The sequence below is a fragment of the Saimiri boliviensis genome, chromosome 4, assembly GCF_048565385.1.
Source record: "Saimiri boliviensis isolate mSaiBol1 chromosome 4, mSaiBol1.pri, whole genome shotgun sequence".
NCBI classification, from domain to species: Eukaryota; Metazoa; Chordata; class Mammalia; order Primates; family Cebidae; genus Saimiri; species Saimiri boliviensis.
In genome coordinates this window covers 57,186,777-57,210,414 of record NC_133452.1, presented here as the reverse complement: position 1 = coordinate 57,210,414, position 23,638 = coordinate 57,186,777, and the positions used below count along the sequence as shown (strand labels likewise).

The 23,638-nt window shown below is 39.5% G+C and overlaps 1 protein-coding gene across 1 annotated transcript; it reads left to right on the top strand.

Moving 5' to 3' along the window:
• The first annotated feature begins 18,924 nt into the window (after window positions 1-18,924).
• Window positions 18,925-21,152, top strand: LOC141584132 (ret finger protein-like 4B). The gene is made up of 2 exons (XM_074397074.1): window positions 18,925-18,986; window positions 19,759-21,152. The coding sequence occupies exon 2, from the start codon at window positions 19,865-19,867 to the stop codon at window positions 20,687-20,689; it is 825 nt and encodes a 274-aa protein (XP_074253175.1). The 5' UTR covers window positions 18,925-18,986; window positions 19,759-19,864; the 3' UTR covers window positions 20,690-21,152.
• Window positions 21,153-23,638: the final 2,486 nt, after the last annotated feature.

Sequence of the window (23,638 nt, the reverse complement as noted above, 5' to 3'; positions counted from 1 at the left end):
AGTGGGAGACTTTAACACTCCACTGTCAATATTAGACAGATCAATGAGACAGAAAATTAACAAGGATATTCAGGACTTGAATTCAGATCTGGACCAAGTGGACATAATAGACATCTACAGAAATCTCCACCCCAAATCCATAGATTATACATTCTTCTCAGCACAGTGTTGCACCTCCTCTAAAACTGACCACATAATTGGAGGTAAATCACTCCTCAGCAAATGCAAAAGAACAGAAATCGTAACAAATAGTCTCCCAGACCACAGGGCAATTCAATTAGAACTCAGAATTAAGAAACTAACTCAGAACCACACAGCTTCATGGAAACTGAACAACTGGCTTCTGAATGTCGACTGGGTAAACAATGAAATGAAGGCAGAAATAAAGATGTTCTTTGAAATCAATGAGAATGAAGACACAACGTACCAGAGTCTCTGGGGCACATTTAAAGAAGTGTCTAAAGGGAAATTTATAGCAATAAATGCCCACATGAGACAAAAGGAAAGATATAAAATAGACACCCTGTCATCAAAATTGAAAGAGCCAGAGGAGCCAGATCAAAAAAACTCAAAAGCTAGCAGAAGACAAGAAATAACTGAGATCAGAGCAGAACTGAAGAAGATAGAGACAGAAAAAAACCCTTCAAAAAATCAATAAATCCACGAGCTGGATTTTTGAAAAGATCAACAAAATAGAACACTAGCCAGATTACTAAAAAAGAAAAGGGAGAAGAATCAAATAGATGCAATAAAAAATAAAGGGGATATCACCACTGATTCCACAGAAATACAAACTACAATCAGAGATTACTACAAACAACTCTATGCACATAAACCAGTAAACCTGGAAGAAGTGGATAAATTCCTGGACACTTGCACCCTCTCAAGCCTAAACCAGGAAGAAGTTGAAATCTTGAATAGACCAATAACAAGATCTGAAGTTGAGGCAGCAATTAATAGCCTACCAACCAAAAAAAGTCCAGGTGCAGACGGTTTCATAGCTGAATTTTACCAGATGTACAAAGAGGAGCCAGTACCATTGCTTTTGAAACTATTCTAAACAATTCAAAAAGAGGGAATATTTCCCAAATCATTTTATGAGACAAACATCATCCTGATACCAAACCCGGCAGAGACTCAACAAAAAAGGAAAAATTCAGGCCAATATCCATGATGAACATAGATGTGAAAATTTTCAATAAAATATTGGCAAACCAATTGCAACAGCACATCAAAAAGCTTATCCATCATGATCAAGTAGGCTTCATTCCAGGGATGCAAGCTGGTTCAACATACACAAGCCTATAAACGTAATTGATCACAAAAACAGAACCAAAGTAAAAAACCACATGAGCCGGGCGCGGTGGCTCAAGCCTGTAATCCCAGCACTTTGGGAGGCTGAGGCGGGTGGATCACGAGGTCGAGAGATCGAGACCAACCTGGTCAACATGGTGAAACCCCGTCTCTACTAAAAATACAAAAAAAAAATTAGCTGGACATGGTGGCGCATGCCTGTAATCCCAGATACTCAGGAGGCTGAGGCAGGAGAATTGCCTGAACCCAGGAGGCGGAGGTTGCGGTGAGCCGAGATCGCGCCATTGCACTCCAGCCTGGGTAACAAGAGCGAAACTCCATCTCAAAAAAAAAAAAAAAAAAAAAAAAAAAAAAAAAAAAAAAAAAAAAAAACCACATGATTATCTCAATAGATGCAGAGAAGGCCTTCGACAAAATTCAACAGCTCTTTATGCTAAAAACTCTCAATAAACTAGATGTCGAAGGAACATATCTCAAAACAATAAAAGGTATTTATGACAAACCCACAGCCAATATCATACTGAATGGGGAAAAACTGAAAGCATTCCCTTTAAAATCTGGCACTAGGCAAGGATGCCCTTTCTCACCACTCCTATTCAAAATAGTATTGAAAGTTCTAGCCAGAGCAATTAGGCAAGAAAAAAAAAAGGGGTATTCAATTAGGAAAAGAGGATGTCAAATTGTCTCTATTTGCAAATGACATGATTTTATATTTAGAAGACCCTATCCTCTCAGCCCCAAATCTTCTTAAACTGATAAGCAACTTCAGCAAAGTCTCAGGATACAAAATCAATGTGCAGAAATCACAAGCATTCCTATACACCAATAACAGACTAACAGAGAGCCAAGTCATGAGCAAACTCCCATTCACAATTGCTACAAAGAATAAAATACCTAGGAATACAACTAACAAAGGATGTAAAGGACCTGTTCAAGGAGAACTACAAACCACTGCTCAAGGAAATAAGACAGGACACAAACAGATGAAGAAACATTCCATGCTCATGGTTAGGAAGAATCAACATATGAAAATGTCCATACTGCCCAAGGTCATTTATAGATTTAATGCTATTCCCATCAAGCTACCAATGACCTTCTTCACAGAACTGGAAAAAAACACCTTAAACTTCATATGGAACCAAAAGGGAGCCAGCATAGCGAAGTCACTTCTAAGCAAAAAGAACAAAGCTGGAGGCATCATGCTACTTGATTTCAAACTATACTACAAGGCTACAGTAATCAAAACAGCATGATACTGGTACCAAAACAGAGATATAGACCAATGGAACAGAACAGATGCCCTGGATGCAATGCCATATATCTACAGCCATTGATCTTTGACAAACCTGGAAAAAAAAAAGCAATGGAGAAAAGAGTCCCTGTTTAATAAATGGTGTTGGGAAAACTGGCTGGCAGTGTGCAGAAAGCAGAAATTGGACCCCTTCCTGACAGCTTACACTAAAATTATCTCCAGATGGATTAAAGACTTAAACATAAGACTGAACACCATAAAAACCCTAGAAGAAAGCCTAGGGAAAACCATTCAGGACATAGGCATAGGCAAGGACTTCCTGGCTAAAACACCAAAAGCATTGACAGCAAAAGCAAAAATAGACAAAAGGGATCCAATTAAACTCCAGAGCTTCTGCACTGCAAAAGAAACATTCATAAGAGTGAACTGGCAACCAACAGAATGGGAAAAAATGTTTGCAATCTACCCATCTGACAAAGGGCAAATATTCAGAATCTACAAAGAACTAAAACAGATTTACAAGAAAAAACAGCAAACAAACCCATTCAAAAGTGGGTGAAGGATATAACAGACACTTTTCAAAAGAAGACATATAAGAGGCCAAAAAATGTGAGAAAATGCTCATCATTACTGGTCATTAGAGAAATGCAAATCAAAACCGCATTGAAATACCATCTCTTGCCAGTTAAAATGGCAATCATTAAAAAATCTGGAGACAACAGATGCTGGAGAGAATGTGGAGAAATAGGAATGTTTTTACACTGTTGGTGGGAGTGTAAACTAGTTCAGCTATTGTGGAAGACAGTGTCATGATTCCTCAAGGACCTAGAAATAGAAATTCCATTTGATCCAGCAATCCCATTACTGGGTATATACCCAAAGGATTACAAATCATTCTGTTATAAAGATACACGCACATGTATGTTTGTAGCAGCACTGTTTCCAATAGCAAAGGCCTGGAACCAACTCAAATGCCCATTGACAATAGACTGGGCATGGAAAATGTGGCACATATACACCATGGAATACTATGCATCCATAAAAATGATGAGTTTGTGTCCTTTGCAGGGACATGGATGAATCTGGAAACCATCATTCTCATCAAACTGACATAAGAGCAGAAAATCAAACACTGCATGTTCTCACTCATAGGTGGTTGATGAACAATGAAAACACATGGACACAGCAGGGAGGGGAGCATCACATACTCAGATCTGTTGGGAGGGGCCAAAGAAGGGACAGCTAGTGGGTGGGGAGATCGGGGAGAAATAATATGGGGAGAAATGCCAGATGTAGGTGACGGGGGTAATGGAGGCTGCAAACCACATTGCCATGTGTGTACCTATGCAACAATCCTGCATGATCTGCACATGTACCCCAGAACCTAAAGTACAATTAAAAAAAATCACCATGGTGAGAAAAATGAGAAGGAATAAGATTCTTTCATGTGTATATCTGCTATTTTTTCTTGTGTAACAAATTGAAAAAATATAAGAGCGTATCTTCATCTCTACTGCTATGATCTTAGAAATTAGCTTCTGTACCTCCACTCACTGCTTGCTCAATCTCTGGCCCAGTTTTATATTTTCTCACCAATTCCCTCTGGGATCGGTCATATCCTAGGTCAATAATTCAATTCTGGGACAACAGAGCTCCATGCTCATCTCTGTAGGTTAATGAGAAGATTGTAACACAGTCACTCATTAGTAAGTAGAAATAAAGTCTAGGTTTAATGGACACACTACTTCCCGTGATACAAAGGAATCCTTGAAGTATTTTTAAAATATAAAGAGCTTTGAGTCCATCTGATTACTTGGACAGGATGGGAAAGGGTTAACTTACTTTCAAACCACTTGGGTTAATAGTAATATTATTTGTGTAATATAAACCAGTTTCAGTTAAGTATCAAGAGGTTAATTCTATTAAATAACTTATAAATTTTGTTAGTACAATCAGTAAATGGTAAATGAAGTAAGGAAAAATACTTTTTCTTGAGTAAATGTTAAGCAAATGGTGGTAAACATATAAACCCCACCAGTGACTTCTGCCTCTTTGTAGTATTAATATTGTGACTATTTGAGTTGTGACTTCATGCCAGAACGATAGATGCTTTACACATATTGTCTCTAATCCCTTCAATGCTATAAATTAGGCTCTATTTTCCCTAATTCACAGATGAGAAAACTAAGTCTCATAGAGGTTAAATAACTTGTCTTGGATTGCACAGCTAGGAAAAGCCTCCTGGAAATCAAATTTCACTATAGAATTAATAAAATTAATGTCTGACATTGACCTAATCAAGGAATTTAGTGGAAGAACATGCTTGATAAGTGATAGAGTAGGTTCCACGTAAAACCAGAAAGTGGTTGAGGTCTGACGTCAGCACCTTCAGCTTTTTGATAATGCTCGGTACAGGACTGGGCCACCATTCTTTTCCTCTTTCCTCCATAAGTCTTGTCTTAAAGAAAATCACAATAAACATCAAATATTCTCACTCATAGGCGGGTGTTGAACAATGAGCACACATGGACACAGGGAGGGGAGCACTACACACTGGGGTCTGTTGGGGGGGAAATGGGGGAGGGACGGGGTGGTGGGGAGGTGGGAAGAGATAGCATGGGGAGAAATGTCAGATATAGGTGAAGGGGAGGAAGGCAGCAAATCACACTGCCATGTGTGTACCTATGCAACAATCTTGCATGTTCCTCACATGTACCCCAAAACATAAAATGCAATTAAAAAAAAAAAAGAAAGAAAATCACAGTAACAGAGCTATATACCTAAGCGAACTTAATTTTTGTTATTTCTCTTAGGGAGATCAGAAGTTTTAGCCTCCCTCTAACTGTTAATAAAATGTTTTCACCATGTCATGAGGATTTCAGGTGTAAGTTAGTAAGACACAACTGTATTTTGAAGTACCTGCCTTTTGTACATGATATTCACGAAGATATAACTTTGTGTATGCAGCAAAATTGGCTGCATAGTCATCTGCGTGTTAGTTATTCTGTAGATAATCATTCATTGATCATTTATTGAATACCTTCAGTATGTCAAGTGCTATTCTAGTTGCAAGATAGACTACATAATTTGGAGGTCTCAGTTCAAAGTTAAAATACGGAGTTCCTTGTTCCAAAATTAAGAATTTTAAGACTGCAACAGCAGAGCATTAAACAAGGCTTAGAGCCCTTCTAAGCTCCTCTATGTGACTGCGTAGATCACACATCCATGAAGCTGACCATGGCTGGGTGCTCAAGATGTAATGTTGAGTAGAAACTGCTCTTCCCCTCATGTAATTAATAGTCTGTTAATGGAGACAGATTGTAAACCAATAATCACATTAAACAATTTGATTATTTGATAAAAATAAAAACACAGAAGTAATTATATACCAAAATAGTTACTCCAAAGGAAAAAAGTGAAGTTCCAGGAAATAGTTTATCAAGAAAGATATCTCAGTCTGTGCTCAGAGAAAACTTTCAGGAGAAGTAATGTTTAAAGGACAGGGAGAAATAAACCAGCTGGTGAAGGGAGGGAGGTGCCTTCCAGGACAAGAGAGTATTTTACCAGAATGTGCTCAGGTCCTGTAGGGCAGGGTGTAGCATGTCATGGAATTGAAGTAAGGATTGTGTATGGAGAATAAAGGGGAAATGTGGTGGGAGCCCAGACCAAAGAGATAGACACACCCAGACACTGAGCAAAACCTGGCCTTACAGGCTTGTGTAAGGATTTCAGTCTTTATCTCAGGGACAAGGGGAAGCCACTAAAGAGTTCTAACCAGGGGGCTGAGAGTAGAGGGTCTCAGACTGAAATGGGGAGAGAGTGGATACGGAGCCACCATTTAGGAGGCTGCTGTGGCAACTGGACTAGAAATAATAATGGCTTTGCCTGGGATAATAGCCAAGGTGGTGGGAGACGTGGGGAGTTCTTTGGGGAAGCACATACAGAAAGGAAGGAAAAACAGAGGCTTGGAGAATTTCTGGATGAACTTGTATAAGCATGATGCTGAAAGAGGAAGTTTAAAATGAGGGCCCAAATCACATTTTGCTTGGCCTCACCCATCCTAGAAACTATTTAGAAAAATGAGATAAATAAATATTTTAAAGCATGAGAAAGAACAAAACACTTCCCTCTTCTACAAACCCATCTCACTTTGAGGAGGAGAAAAATCCGTGATTTTGTTTAGTCCCTTGAGTAATGAGAGCTGTGGGTGGTCAGAGGCTGAATCCTCCTCTAACTCTACAGGAGCTGGATTGTACTAAAATGTCAGATCAGTCTAGAGGGGAAATGAATTGCTAAAGCAGCTGAAATGCAAAATTTTTGCTGTGTTCTCCCTTACCTAAGGGACAGCCATGGCTTTGCAACTGTCAACTTTCCTTGAAAAGGAATTCAGACCTCCTCAAAGATCTGCAGAGACGTGAAAGCTGAAAAGCAAGTTATTCTTGCAAAGGTCTTTAAGTAAGACTGCCTGCTAAAAACAACAACAAAACTACCCTTCCCTTGACACAGTCAATTCAAAAAATTGTAATGGAGCCTTCTTAGCTTTTAGATTGACCAACAAGTGGGTAAGAATAAACCAGAATCAAATAGTATAGCAGGAGTTCCTTCTTCCTTTTCTTTCAATGCCCTTGCTTTCTCCCCACTATGCTCCCAGACCTCCTACATCTTTTTAGATGCTTTTGTTTCCTGGGGATTGAATGCTTACTTCCCTGCTCAAGGAATCACCTCAACTTGTTATTCTCCTTAGTGTAGTTTTTACAAGACCCATGTTTATCACATTAGGAACAAATGTGTTTGGAATTGGGGAGCTGTAAGCTCTCTGTTAATGCACGGTGCTTTTCGGCAGCCGGCCGACTCCTAGCAAACCTGGCCTCACAAGAGGTCACCAGAATTAGGTACTAGCTGTGTGCCAACCATGTACGAAGTGCAGCTTGTGAATATCTATTACATTGAAACCCACCCAGTATTCAATTAGTAGTATGGGCGATTTGGTGAATTAAATTCATAACGAAATCCTATGAAAATATCTCCCTCCCCACTGCTCTATCACAATTGCTAAAAAGCTCAGCTAACAAGCCTGTGTGTGATAGTTCAGTGTAGTGCACAATCTCTCTGCTTTTCTTTGATCTTACTGTTGCAGAGAAACGGCAGGAAGTTAGGTAAAAAGATTGAGAATCGGAGAGTATAGAATAAATGCAGGCTGTTGACCTTTAAAAAAACTGATGCCGAATTATACTAGAAGAATGTTATACAAATATTTATTTTATAAGTAAAACAGATCTGAATGAATGCTTTATTTTTTTTCCATATATACATAATTTCGTCATCTTAATTAGAGTTGTATGCTTTGGGATTACATTAAAAAAAAAACAGGATGTCTTTTTGTCAGTTCTCCCTGATGCCAGGAAATTGATTACAAATTTTGTAAACTGATTTTCCCCAGTGAGGAAATTTCTTGTCTAATTTTACCCTCCCATTTCTAAAATCACTGCCTCATGGATCTCCATTGATGGAACTGCATATGTGCACATCTCTCATTTGCATCTCTTCCTGATATTCATAAAACCTCCTACAAGTGAAAGGAAGGAAAGTGATGCTCATTGATTGGTTTCCTGCTCACCATCAAGTCTAGGATCATGAAGTCTGAGGCTCCACTTGCTGCAGAGACACAGTAGATGGCAGTGTGCAACACGGAAGTATGAGATTCCCGACCGTCTCAGCCTCGGATGGGCACTGACTGGGAGGAGGTTGAATCTCTGGTCATGGATATGGTTTTTCCAGCCTAGTCAGAGAGAGGGGTTGCCCTCCTAGGAAATGCTTTTTCTGCATAAACTTGGTTTTGCTGATTCAGTCAACTGCGGTTATTTTGACTACTATGGCATCAAAGAAGGTTAAGCTTCTTTAATTTAAGCCTGAAAAATGCCTGTACTTTAAAACTCTACTTCAATGCATAAAATAATCTTTATGTGATATGCTAACCTCCTTGTGCTTTATATTTTATTAATTTTTTAAAAACCAGATCACTCTGGATAACTTACACATAAGCACTCTGGACATTTCATAAGCACATGTTGGATATACGAGGACTTGGTGGTTTGACTTTTCAGTGTTATGGGTGGACTAATATGAATACCTCCATATACTCTGAAAGGCCACATCTAATTAGGTGACCGTGTTGGACATTTTAAATTATTCTAATATTTTCCGCCAAATTTAGTAGTAATTCCTCAATAGCCTTAAAAGATATTTAAACTTTTTTTTAATTATAGAAGGTACAGGAGATTGGGGTCATTTTGCTGAATATTAAAATTACTTTCTTAATATAAGCAAATAAATCATTTCTACTATGATATTTATTATTAAACTTTAGCAAAGGAGACCTTACTCAGCACCAGTAACAGACATTTCTAAAAAGAGAATTTTCATAGAATAAGAGGTCTTAGAGGAAAGAAGATATGTTGTATACAAATCATACACAGCACTTAATTACACTGAGATTGAATCATTTCAATAGACATACAACCACACACATTTTCTCAAGCCTTCCCTCCCAGCTGGATTTATGTCTTCGGATTGGGGGCTTTGCTCAGATCTCTGTTTTACAGTGTTTGGCTTGCCTAGACTTTCCTACTTGGACTAATGTGCTCCATTGTATTTATCCTTCCAGACTTCTCATTCATTTAGATTTCAGAGTTCTTTCCAATTCCATGGTCTCCTGGAATTCCCAGCTTTGGCTTTTCCTGGCCTGACTAATTCTGCTGGCACCCAAGACTGGCCCAGTTAGGCCGAACCACTGGCATTTTCAGAATTGCTACCATTTGACTAGAGGTCTTGGAATTCCAAACTTGGGTCGATTGCAGGGTTCTCTTTCCTCAGTGTCTGAGACACAGTTTTTTGGGGATTGTCTATCCCCTTGCTTTATTGCTGGTGTTTCTCAGGGTTCTACTCTAGGCCCTCCTTTCTCGCTCTGCACAGTTTTCCTGGGTTATCTCAACCACTTTTCTGGCTCCCAGTTGCCATTTCACTTCCGGGCCGATCACTTCCAAGTCCTTGTCTGTAGCCCAGATTCCTCGCCTGATCTTCAGAACTGTAGGCTCCTGACATCTACAGAGACACTGACATGTCCCACTGGAACCTCCATAAGACCAACATTTCATGCTTTGTTTCCCCCACATATTGTTCTTCCCACTTATCCCACTGATAGCAGCATCCATATCTATGTCTAGGCCAAAAATCTCATATTCATTCTTGATTTCTTTTTCTTCCTCCAAAGAATGACTGAGTCCTATTGATTCTGGCTCCTAAATATCTTGTGAAACTATTGAAATTTATTTTCACCAGTTTCTTTTGCTGTTAGTTTCTGTCAGGCTACCATCACCATCATCTTTGACTTGGATCTCTGCAACAGCTTTCTTCTTCTTTTTTGAGATAGAATCTCCCTCTGTTGCCAGGCTAGAGTGCAGTGGCGCGATCTCAGCTCACTGCAATCTCCACCTCCTGGGTTCAAGCCATTCTCCTGCCTCAGCCACCCTACTAGCTGGGATTTCAGGCATGCACCACCATACCCAGCTAATTTTTGTATTTTTAGTAGAGATTGGGTTTTACCATGTTGACCAGGATGGCCTCGATCTCCTGACCTCATGACCCGCCCACCTCGGCCTCCCAAAATACTGGGATTACAGGTGCCTTCTAACTGATTTCTATGACTTCAGCCTTGCTCTTTTGTAATCCATTTCCCATGCTGCAGCTGAATTATATCCCTTGAATACCCATTTGATCATGTTTTTTCTTGCTTAAAAACAAAACAAAACAAAACAAAACAAAACAAAACAAAACAAAACAAAACAAAACAAACAAAAAAAAAAACAACTCATCTATGGCTGACTTTCCTTGTTCTGGACTCCTTCTTCTCAGCCATTAGCCCTCCACCTAAATTCCATTTTTTCTCACTCTTTTTTCTTGAGATGGAGTCTTGCTCTGTTGCCCAGGCTGGAGTACAATCGTGTGATCTCTGCTCACTACAACCTCTGCCTCCTGGGTTAAAGAGATTCTCTTGCCTCAGCCTCCTGAGTAGCCAGGACTATAGGCGTGCACCACCATACCTGGCTAATTTTTGTATTTTTAGTAGATTTGGGATTTGACCATGCTGGCCAGGCTGATCTTGAACTCCTGACCTCAGGCAGTCAGCCCACCTTGGCCTCCCAAAGTGATTGGATTATAGGCATGAGCCACCATGCCTGGCCAATTCCATTTTCTCCTAATACCTATTCTGACCCTTTCAAGCTTGTGTGAAGCACTCTTTCATCTGCTCTATAGCATGATGTGCTTCCTCTACCATAACATTTACAGAACATGTTGCATTTGCCAGTTTACTGATTTCTAACCCTCACTAGTCTGCAAGTTCAGGAACTATATTTAGCTTGCTTATCTATTTTATAACTATTACTTAGGAAATTTTCTCAAATATTGTAGGGGCATGGGATACAGGGGTATAGTAGCATTTTATTTGTGGTAAGAATACATGATGAAAGAAACTCATTGCAAACTATCAATGCATGATATTTGTTGGACACTTCCTGTAGGACAGTCATGGTGATGGGTAATTGGAATTGTGTTAGGGTGGGAGGAAAGCTTGCTTAGGGAAGTAAAGCTATAGCAATTGTCTTTAATCCATTCATGTAGGATAGGTTCATTAACACTGCTTTGAAAGGTCTTTGATGATTTTAAGAAAGAAACATTACCTGTATGAGGGTTCTGGAAAGAGAATGTCTAAAAACAAGTCAAAATACATTCTTCTTTGTTATATATGTGTAGATGTGATTAAAAAGTATATGTGTAACAAGCATTCCATTGCAACATACTATAGCAGTCTCATCTATTTCATAACACTATTTCCCTTCTCATATGTTGGTCTTACCTCCCTTTATCATGCTATAACTTAAAGGGCATTGGCTGTGTCATGCCATGATTTTTTCTGGAGGGGATCCTACTACTTAACAGAGTCCCTCAACGATAGTAGACACTCAGTAGATGTTCATGTGCAAAGCTTGGGTGTTGCTGGCTTGCCTGGTAATTTCTGAAGAAGGATATTTATTTTGATTCATTTATTTTGCCTAGCATCCTGACAATAAGCAGCATGCTACTAAGATGAAGTGTTGTGTTTAGATGATAGTTAACTGAAAGATTTCACTGCATAATTGAACAATTTGACTCTCTCAACTGAGTTCACAGGACTGTGATGACTCTGCTAATTAGTTACTGTCTTTTCTTGTTTTGCAATAATACCGTGCTAGGGAACTTACTAATACAATTTAAAAAACAAAACAAAACAAAACAAAACAAAACAAAACAAAAAAAACAACTGAAGGGCTTTTCAGGCAGATAAGTACTGACAAGGACATTTAAAAGTATAGCAAAAGATTGGGCACAGTGGCTCATTGTGCTGTAATCCCAGCACTTTGGGAGGCTGAGGCAGGCAGATTGCTTAAGGCCAAGAGTTTGAGACCAACCTGGCCAACATGGTGAAACCCTGTCTCTACCAAAAATACAAAAATTAGCTGGGTGTGGTGGCACACGCATGTAGTCCCAGCTACTCAGGAAGTTAAGGCACGAGAATCACTTGAACCTGAGAGGCAGAGGTGGCAGTGAGCCAAGATTGCATTACTGCGCTCCAGCCTAGATGACAGAGAGAGACTCTGTCTCAAAATAGAAACTAAAATAAAGCAAAAAGCATTTCAGATCTAATGAATCATACTTGTATCTTCAGTTAGGATGCAAACTATCAGTAAAACACAAGATAGGAACCAGGCATGGTGGCTCATGCCTATAATTCTAGTACCTTGGGAGGCTGAGGTGAGATGATTATTTGAGCCTAGGAGTGTGAAACCAGCCTGGGTAACATAATAAGACTACATTTCTATAGAAAATAAAGAAAAACTAGCTGGGTGTGGTGGCACATGAATGTAGTCCCAGCTATGCAGGTGGCTGAGGTAGGGGATCTCTTGAGCTCGGGAGATCAAGGCTACAGTGAGCTGAGATTGTACCACTGCACTCCAGCCTGGGCAACAAAGAGAGACCCTGTCTCAAATAAAGAAAAGATATGGCAGAAAATGAAGATGGGATTTGGGATTCTGGATTGCCAGATTCATGGATGAAGTCTGATGAGTTGCTGTGACTGTTAAAATAGCATAGATCCATTGTTCCAAGAAGGAAAAAGAATTATGTTAGCACCTGTGTTAATTAAACTTTGATTGGATTAAACACACAAAATAGAAAAATTATAAAATACACTGATTTAAACAAGATAGAAGTTTTATTTCTGTCTCATGCGAAGTATGGCCAGAGGTAGACAATCCAGACAGGTGTCAGTAACACATCAAGTTCACATGGTTTGGGGGTGGCACAAGACTTAATTCATTATCCAAGAGATTGAGATGATAATAACACCTACCTCATAGAGCTAAGAGGATTTAATGAAAAACATATGAATAAACACCTGACATATGTAAAATGTTCAATAGGTGTTATGTATTAATGTGAGGGAGTGGCAGATTACTCAAGTGACGAATAAATAGTAACTAACATTCTGAAAACTTACATGGAGGAAGGATGAAGGATCTATGAGAGGACATCATGGGGGTTTCTCACCTAGTCTGGAGGCTCTGAGAACAGTCTTCTGAGAAACTCATGCCCCAGCTATATCTGAAAGGTGAGTAGGTGTTAGTTGGGAGGCCGGCTGTGAATGGTTCCAAACAGAGAGAACCCACTTGTCCTGGATTAGGAGGGGACACTGTAAAGAAGGGAAAGAAGGCTTTGTGTCTGGATTTCAGAAGATGAGGCTGAGGAGGAGCAGGGCCAGGGCCAGGAGGAAATGACTGGGTTTTGGGTCCTTATCTTGAGAGCAATGGGAAGCCACCAATGAGCATCAATCAGATGGAGGAGGAAGTTACCACGAGGCTGGATCTCTGCTTGTATCCAGAGCTCCTGACTCCCAGGGGCTGATGTTCCCAGGTGGGACTGACTGTAGACAGCTTGCCTTGATGTACCTGACTGTAGACAACTTGCCTTGATGTACCTTGCGTCCCAGAGTAGGGGTGGGGCTCAAGCCATTTTGAGAGATTCATAGTGTGCATTTGATAACACATTGAATGCTGGAGAATTGGGTGGAAAGGGAGCTTATTTTGATCCACAGTTCCTCGCTCACCCAAAAACATTTTGATAGCCATAGACTAGAGGAGAGAGTGTACAAATAATCTGAAAACACTTATATTTGGCTCTAGAAACCACAAATGTAAACAGCTCAAGTGGCATGGTCACCTGTGCGTCCGTATTCTTGCACTTCTGAAATTCCCTTGGATTTACACTGTCTCCCTCTGGCTCCTGCTTGGGGTCTGGGACCTACCAGTGAAAGAAGAGTGGGCCCACTTGGAGTAACTGAGCATTACTCATTTATTTGACAGTGGGTTATGGTCGTTGAAACTTACATACGGACTCAGGTGAGAGCAAATTATTCTTGCAGATAATATGCTGTGGATGAGGAAATCTGTTGTCGGTGCTTATACAGCTATGAGCACATCATGTGCATAAAATGCATGAACATTATTCAGTTTTTTTCTCAATATATTTGACAAAAATATTTAGAGGAACAAAAATAAAGAAGGAGTTCATTAATAGAACTACAGTAGGAACTACATGTTTTCATATATGTAATTATGGAATCTAATCATCTCTGGTTTTTACTGTAGTCTGTCCTCTGAAACAAGTGTGGAAGTGGAGCATTCCATATATCCTAATGGCCAAAAATATTCTCTTCATGAAACTCTCCAGATCTGCAAAACACAGCTCCTTTTGAAGAGAAGAGCCAGGGACCTCCATTAGCAGGCTTTGGTGGCATTAATAATTTAGAGAGGCGCCCTCCATCTTTTCTGAGATAGACAGAAGGGCCCCTTTAATGTATAACCAGGCAGTAGAGAAGAGAGGACACAGGTTGGAGAGAAAAGGAGGTTGCAAAACCGTCTCACACCAGGGGATGGAAGCTAATTGTGAAAAGCTGCCCCACTACAGCTGCTGCCTTTTGAAAAGTGCAAACTGAGTTTTGAGCAAACATATCATTCCCTACTAGGTATCTTAGATTCCTGACAGGTCTGATTATTTCCTCCTCCCCACTAGTGGCTGCATCTTATCTAGTTAGCGTGTGTGAAAGTCGATTTCTTTTTTAATCAGGAAGCTATGGAAACAAACTTAGTTTGTGGTTTAATCTTAACTTCTGGAAGCATTAGTGATAATTAAAAATTATTCTAAAAATTAAAAAAATTTCATGCACATTTTTGATACATTGTCATGAGAGTATTAAGATATCACAGCTAAGTGGCTTCCAATATTTCTAGCATTTGAAGATTTTAAAAAATGATGCTTCTCTCTGAATTCAGTATTCCTGTAGTAATGGAGAATCTGGGAATCAAAGTGTGTGTTTCTGGGAAAAAAATATTTCTCCTGGCAGACAGAAGCTTAGCAGCATGAAGTCAGTGTGTGTTCAAGCCACAGTCAGAGCTGGCTGAAAAATGTAAACATCAATAAGAAATGATGCCTGTTGTTATTATCAAACATCTGTTGAGGGCCTATTAGGTGTTATTCCGTGATAGAGAACAGCCTGATTTGTATTCATCACTGCCAGTAAATAAATTAAATAAAAAAGTGAAAAAAAAACCTCATCATTATTGGAAAGAGGAAAAAAAAATGTTCCATGTTTAACCATATCATATGTATTGGTTTTGAGATGTCAGGAGCCAAACAAAAAGATGGCTGGATGCACCATTAGAGTGTTTGGTTACCAAGAAACTAAGATTTGCTGCTGTCACTTAGAGTCATACAATTTATAGTAGAACAATGATCGTTGAATAGATTAGAGAGGTCCTGGAGGTCCCTGAGGCCCTTTTAGAGAATCTGCAGAATCCTCCCTTTTCCAATTAAATATCTGTAAGAAGACATTTTTTTCCCACATGTTTAAATCAAAGCAACATAGCACAACAGGTTCAGGAAAAGTAGATGTAAGGATCCAGATGTCTTTTATTTAGCAAAAATTGCAGAGGTTTGCAAACATTCAAAACAATAGAACTCTTCTAAATAATTATTTTTGTTTTAGAAAATAGTTACTTGTTTAAATAAAACTATATTATTTATGTTAACATATAATTGTTTTATTTTACTTAATTAAATAGAACTTCAAAAAGTCTGTATTTCTAATATTGTGAAAAAATACAATTTATGTGAAAAAAAGCTTTTTTTTTTTTGAGACAGTTTCGCTCTTGTTACCCAGGCTGGGGTGCAATGGCACGATCTCGGCTCACCGCAACCTCCGCCTCCTGGGTTCAGGCAATTCTCCTGCCTCAGCCTCCTGAGTAGCTGGGATTACAGGCACGTGCCACCATGCCCAGCTAATTTTTTGTATTTTTAGTAGAGACGGGGTTTCACCATGTTGACCAGGATGGTCTCGATCTCCTGACCTCATGATCCACCCGCCTCAGCCTCCCAAAGTGCTGGGATTACAGGCCTGAGCCACCGCGCCCGGCAAAAAAGCTTTTTGGAGTTCTCATTTATGTAGAAGAGTGAAAGGATATCGCCTGTAAAAATGACTTTTTTTTTTTGAATGGAAGTCCTGCTCTGTCCCCCAGGCTGGAGCCAGTGGCATATCTTGGCTCACTGCAACCTCCACCTCCCAGGTTCAAGTAATTCTCCTGACTCAGCCTCCCGAGTAGCTGAGACTACAGACATGCACCACCACTACTGGCTAATTTTTGTATTTTTAGTAAAGATGGGGTTTTACCATATTGGCCAGGCTGGTCTCGAACTCCTGACCTCATGATCCGCCCACCTCAGTCTCCCAAAGTGCTGGGATTACAGGTGTGAGCCACTGCGTCCTGTCCTTGAATTATTTGTATAAAAAAAGAGAAAAGATAACAAATGATAGCAAGGACATAAGAAAAGAGGACCGGGGCCTGGCGCGGTGGCTCAAGCCTGTAATCCCATCACTTTGGGAGGCCGAGGCAGGTGGATCATGAGGTCAAGAGATCAAGACCATCCTGGTCAACATGGTGAAACCCTGTCTCTACTAAAAATACAAAACATTAGCTGGGCATGGTGGCGTGTGCCTGTAATCCCAGCTACTCAGGAGGCTGAGGCAGGAGAATTGCCTGAACCCAGGAGGTGGAGGTTGCGGTGAGCCGAGATCGCGCCATTGCACTCCAGCCTGGGTAACAAGAGTGAAGGTAACAAGAGTGAAACTCTGTCTCAAACAAACAAAAAAAAAAAAAAAAAAAAAAAAAAAAAAAAAAAAAAAAAAAGAAAAGAAAAGAAAAGAGGACCCTTGTACACCATTGGTGGGAATGTAAATTAGCATAGCTATTATGAAAACTAGCATAGGGGCTTTTCAAAAAGCTAAAAATAGAGCGATTATATGATCTAGCAATTCCACTTCTGGATATACATCCAAAGGAAAGACAATCAGTACACTGAAGAGATATCGGCTCTCCTGTGTTCATCATAGCATTATTCACAATAGCCAAGACATAGAATCAACATATATTCATCAACTGATGAACGCATAAAAAATCAAGCTATTCCTCAATGGATGTACGCAAAAAGAAAACATGGTACATGTACAAGATGGAATACTATGGAGTCTTAAGAAATTGTATTATTTTCAACAACATGGAACCTGGAGGACATTATGTTTAGTGAAATAAGCTGGCACCAAAAGACAAAGACTGCATGATTTCATCTATACGTGGAATGCGAAAAGAGAAAAAAGAAAAAAAATGAACTCATGGAAGCATGGTGTAGAATGGTGGTTATGAAGACTGGGATAGAAAGATGATTGAAATGGGGAGCTGTTGGTTAAAAGGTAGACAATTTTCAGGTAGACAGAAGAAATGCTCTTTGGAGATCTATTGTACATCATGGGCTATAATTAATAATAATATATAGCATACTTAAACATTGCTAAGAGAATAGAATTTGAATATTCTCCTGTCAAAATGGTAAGTATGTGAAGTGACAGATCTGTTAATTGGCTAGATTTCATCATTTCACGGTGTATACACACATCAGACAATTAAAAAATAAATGGCCAATCTGGGTAAGGAATGTATCTCTTTGTACTATTTGTACGAATTTTCTGTCTGAAATCATTTCAAAATAAAATGGAATAAAAATAAATTAATATTTTTGGATCATTAAAAAAGAGAGTATAAGGATTCTTGAGATTAAAATAAAAATAAAATGGAAGAAAGGATATCTTTGCTGAATTATTTTTAAAAAGAGTTTAAAGGGTCTTGAGATTAAAGTTTTAAAAGTCTGAGCTCCTGACCTTAGGTGATCTGCCCGCCTCGGCCTCCTGTAATCTCAACTACTTGGGAGGCTGAGGCAGGAGAATTGCTTGAACCCAGGAGGTGGAGATTGCAGTGAGCCAAGATCGTGCCACGGCACTCCAGCCTGGGTGATACAGCAAGACTGCATCTCGGGGGAAAATGAAAAAATGTTTGAGACCTGGTCCTGCTCCATTCACAGAAATGGAGATAGCACCAGGTAAAAATGAAGTAAAAGTTGTATGTTCGGTCTTGCAAAACAACAGGAAGCCTGAGAAAGGAGAAGTTATTCAGAATGCGGTGTATCTTGGGGAAGAGGTTTGTTCCAGCGTTCCTCTCTGCAATAGGACTTAATTCACTCTCCAAATCCGTTTTTAGACGTTCGTGTCTTAGCTCTCCTCTGTTATGACTTTAACTACTCCTTCGGCTCTGGGTACAGACACCATAAAATTTATTGTTTACCCAATAACACTTCTGAGAACAAAAGATGGTATTATTAAAAATTACAGGACAATAGCCTTGCCTGGCTGCCATCTTTCTTATCCTGTCAAGTAAGTACCCCCAAGAGTGGAATTGTTGAGTCAAAGGACATGAAAGCTGTTGTAGATGCTGCCCATTCATGATTAAATTAGAAATAGGAACACCAGTGATTATATTAGCCACGAGGTGATCAGGTTTCAACAGTGCATTTTTGTGTTTGATCTCCAACACATTTTGCGTTTTCAAGTTGAGTTCTGAAATTAGAGACAAGACCAGATGGCAGTAGATTCACTCTAATTCAGAGAGCTATTAAGAAAGTTTGATTTTTTTCTTTTTTTGCTATAAAATTTTAATTGTACTTTAATGTCATCATCATAAACGGAAGGGTGGGTTGATGAGTTTACTCAGAATAGGGTGTTACAACCTTTAGGGCGGAGCCTCTGACTCTGATTGGTTGGAGAATGTTTTCCAGGCAGTATAAATAGTCCTGCTTCTCTGTGCTGCAACTCAGAAAGGAGCAGATGTCTGTAGTGGCTGCAGGCTTCCGATCTTCAAGACTTCCTGGCAGTCTCCAAGTCAAGGTAACTTGTGCCTTCTGTTTAAGCTGTTTCCAATGTCCTATTCTGCCTTTGGCTACAAACTGTTTCTTTTCCCTAATGCCTTTAACTATTGTATTTTAGAGGAAGAAGAGCTGGTTTTGTCCTGTGTCCTGGGACTTTCTTCACCTTCAAGTCTAACACTGCATTTTACATTTTTATGTATGAACCTTAGGTCACTCTTTGCATGAACTTGTATTACTATGATTCTCCAGCAATTTAGTGTCACTTTTATACATAAACTACAGAACTGTTATTTAATTTTTGTTATTCATTAATTTTTTTTCTTTTTTTTTTAAAAAATATATATTTTATTGCATTTTAAGTTTTGGGGTATGTGTGAAGAACATGCAAGATTGTTGCATAGGTACACACATGGCAATGTGGTTTGCTGCCTTCCTCCCCTTCACCTATATCTGGCATTTCTCCCCATGTTGTCCCTCCCCAACTCCCCACCCCCTGTTGTCCCTCCCCTAGTTCCCCACTTCAGACCCCAGTGTGTGATGCTCCCCTCCCTGTGTCCATGTGTGCTCATTGTTCAACACCCGCCTATGAGTGAGAACATGTGGTGTTTGATTTTCTCTGCTTGTGTCAGTTTGCTGAGAATGATGGTTTTCAGGTTCACCCATGTCCCTACAAAGGACACAAACTCATTGTTTTTTATGGCTGCATAGTTAATTAATTTATTAAATAATATAATTTATTATTTATGCCTATAACTTATTTATTAATTTATATTATCTGATTTTGAATTTAGACTATTGAAGAGTGGATTGTATACTGAGGGCTCCCAAGTGCTTCCAGAAGCCAATAAAAGATCATTCCAGTTTACTTCACGGCTAAGGAGTTAGCCCTCAAGGACCATGGCCCCAAAACTGCAAGCAGAGTTGACCTGTCCAATTTGTCTGGATTTTTTGTATGATCCCGTTTCTCTCTCTTGTGCACACCTTTTCTGCTTTGACTGCATTGAGAATTGGATGCTAGAAACGGATGATTTGAAAGTGATGTGCCCCTTGTGTCGAGTAATAGTGGAGGCACCTTTTTTGGAAGAATGGCAAGTGAGAACCATATCACTTATCACCAAGCAGCATGATTCCATATTTGAGAAAACTCTGCATGTGAGGAAGGAGCTCCAGCATTACTGGGAGGATGTGACCCTGGATGCAGCCACTGCCAGCTCCCACCTTGTCTTCTCCAATGATCTGAGAAGTGCTCAGTGTGGGACGATCCACCACGACCTGACAAAAGATTCCAGGCTGACCTGTGTCCTGGGTACTCCCTGCTTCCTCTCCGGCCAACATTACTGGGAAGTTAAAGTGGGAGATGTGAAGTCGTGGTCCCTTGGCATCTGCAAGGAGTCGGCTGACAGAAAGAGCAGTGATTTATCCCCTGAGCATGGCTTCTGGATTATTAGCAAGGAGGCAGGAGCAATCCATGCTAATGCCAACCTGGAGAGAATTCCTGTAAGCCCTGGCCTTCACTGTGTGGGAATTTTCCTGGATGTTGACTTGGAAGAAATCCAGTTTTTTGATGTGGAAAATAATGCCCACATCTATACGCATGACTCTGTCTCCTCTTCGGAGCCTTTGCATCCATTCTTCTATCTTGAGCTGCCGAGAGAAGGGGAGAGTGGTACTGTCCTGACCATCTGTCCCCTGAGAAAATCAGCCCGTCCTAGAAGCTTGTGAAGAGGTGAACCTGAGTAGTCCAGGCAATCCTAAACAAAAAGAACAAAGCTGGAGACATCACAATACCCAACTTCATGCTACACTACAAGGCTACAGTAGTACACTTTGTATCCGTACCAAAACAGCATGGTACCGGTACAAAGACAGACACATAGACCGATGGAACAGATGAGAGAACCCAGAAACAAGACCACACAGCCACAACTGTTTTATCTTTGACAAACCTGACAAAATCAAGCAGCGGAGAAAGCAGCCTGGGAGAACAGTGAACTGGAATGAGCCTGCACCACGGAAGGCTACAAGGATCCCTGAGGGCTACATACAGAGCCACTCTGACAGCCCTGGGATGCTTACCTCCATCTGCATTAATGCGATAAAGAAACCTCATAAGGCTGCTTTATGTATAACAAACCTGTGCATGTACCCCTGAACTTAATTAAAAGTTAAAAAAGTATCCTGTATCTCAGCGAAAATAAATGCTAAATATTTGAGATGATGAATATATTAGCCTGATTTGATCATTCCGCAGTGCATACATGTACCAGAACATCACACAGTACCCTACAAATATATACATTTATTATTTGTCAGTTAAAAACAAAACTTAAAAAAGGAATAAGCCTTTCCATTTTAAGCCACTGTTATATTTTTTGTATTCTGCTTACCTTTGAACTTATTCCTAACTCCTGTTATATTGTACCAAGATTCCTGAAGGCCTGTCGGGCAGCCTTAAAAATGCGTTTTATTTTGCGTTGTCCTCAGCTCTGGCCATTAGAACTTTGGTGAGTGTCTTCCAAGTGTCTACAGTTTTTCCTTGGCTTCCTTCTCCTTCCTTTCTATGACCAGCTTCAGTAAACGAAAGAGTAGAAATAAAATGTGCCTCGATTGTATTTTTTTAATGGAAAATTTTCAGCATACGAAAACAGAGACTAGTAAAATGAATTCACATGTACCTATCAGCTTCAATAATAGCAACAATAGCCAGCTCCCTGCCCCCAGATTATTTAAGATCAAATCTTACACATCATATCACTTCATTCAGAAATTCTTGTGACTATCTTTAAATGAAATGTATTTAGGAAAATGTAATTATGATGCCATTATCATACATAAAAATGAATAACTCGTTAATATAATCAAGTATCCAATCAACATTCACAATCTTGTCTAATTCAGCTGTGAGGGTTTTAATTTAAGCAGTTCCAGCTTTTCTGAATTGGTCTGAGGAGCGTTTGCTTACATTTGACTCTCTGTGTTTTCTGCATTAAGATTTCCAACCTCAAAATAGGCAGGCCCTTTTTCTTCCAGTTTTCTTTTCAGTACGCAAGAAACCAACTGGGGCTCGCCTCACTTCCTCCTCATCCCCGTCATTAAACCACCCTAACATCTGCCTGGGGCTCCTGGGCATCCCTGCCACAGTCACCCAGGTATAGTTTGCTTTAAGGGCACCAATGATCTTAAACTTCAACTTTCAGATTTGCATCCAGGTGAAAATGTGACAAATTCACATTCACAGGTATCAGGTATTCGTCCCATTCTGAGACATGTTACTTAAGCAACATCTCAGTTCTAAGGCCTCCTCTCCTGCTTCTGGAGTAGCATTGCCTGAAGATTGTTTTCCTCAGTAATAAGGGAGTAACCTCCGGGATTAGCGGCAAGATCCACTTTTTCTTGAACCTGCCGGGTTTTAGTGTGGGCAGGTTAGCCACGGTAAGTGTTCTCCCTCAGCAAGTGAAGACATTCCTTTTTAAGAAATTGCATTAGGGAGCACAGGTTTGTGGATGACCTTCCAAATCAATAGCAAAGTGAAAATTAATCTATATTTCTTTCTAAGAGAATTATTTAAGTGTCAAAGACTAAGGAAATCCTTTGGAAAAAGTGAAACAGCATGCAAAAAGCATCCTGTTTACGGTTTTGCCACTAAAGTTAACCATAAATTAGACTGGAGGTTGTATCCAATTATGTTTGAAAAATTACTTGATTTGGTCTTTGTTCAGTTGAAGGAGTTGTGCTCAGTTGCAATGATCATCTAACCTTTGTTATAGCTAATATAAAATTAAACTAATTTTAATTAGTCTTTGTTTAAGATAACATTTCAAACAACATTTTTATCATTCTTCTATGAAAAAGTTCTCTCTCTTTAAACCTTATTTTTCATAAATATTTATAATCATTCATGTGCTATATGCATATTTTGGGATTTTTCTTGTGCTTCAGACTTTTTAAATCAGCTAATAAATGCATGGGGTCCAATATTTAAAATGCTACATAGTGCAACTGTTTCCTGATACTCCCCATTTATTCATTCTCCCTCAAAATGACCCCTGTTACCAATTCCTTGAGGATTCTTCCAGAGATATTCTATATGTATTTGTATGTATTTCACCTATATATAAATTTAGTACTGCATGTGCATTATTTTGCACTTTTCTTTTTTTATTACTTGAGAATATTAAGAAGATTGACTTCAGTCTTTTTTCAGGACTCAGATAATAAAGACTTTTTGTATTACTAGTCAATTTTGTGCAACAATTCTCAATCAGATTTATAAGCATAAATTTTCCCGTTTTTCCAGGAAGTCATTAACACCTCTCACTTCAAAATGCATGACATCATAGCTGCCATCCAAGGACTTCTAGAAGACCTAATAACTACAAAATATCAGTAAATTCAGATTGACTTCAAACCCTGTCTCTCTCAAAAAAGAAATAATTTCATTTTTCAAGCACTGTTATTGGATATAGCAAAAATTTTGTTTTGTTTTGTTTTGAGACAGATCTTTCTCACTCTTGCCCAGGCTGGAGTGCAGTCCCGTGATCTTGGCTCACTGCAACCTCGCCTCCCAGGTTCAAGAAATTCTCTTCCCTCAGCCTCCTCAGTAGCTGGGATTACAGGCACATGCCACCATATGAGGCTAATTTCCACATTTTTGTAGAAATAGGGTTTTGC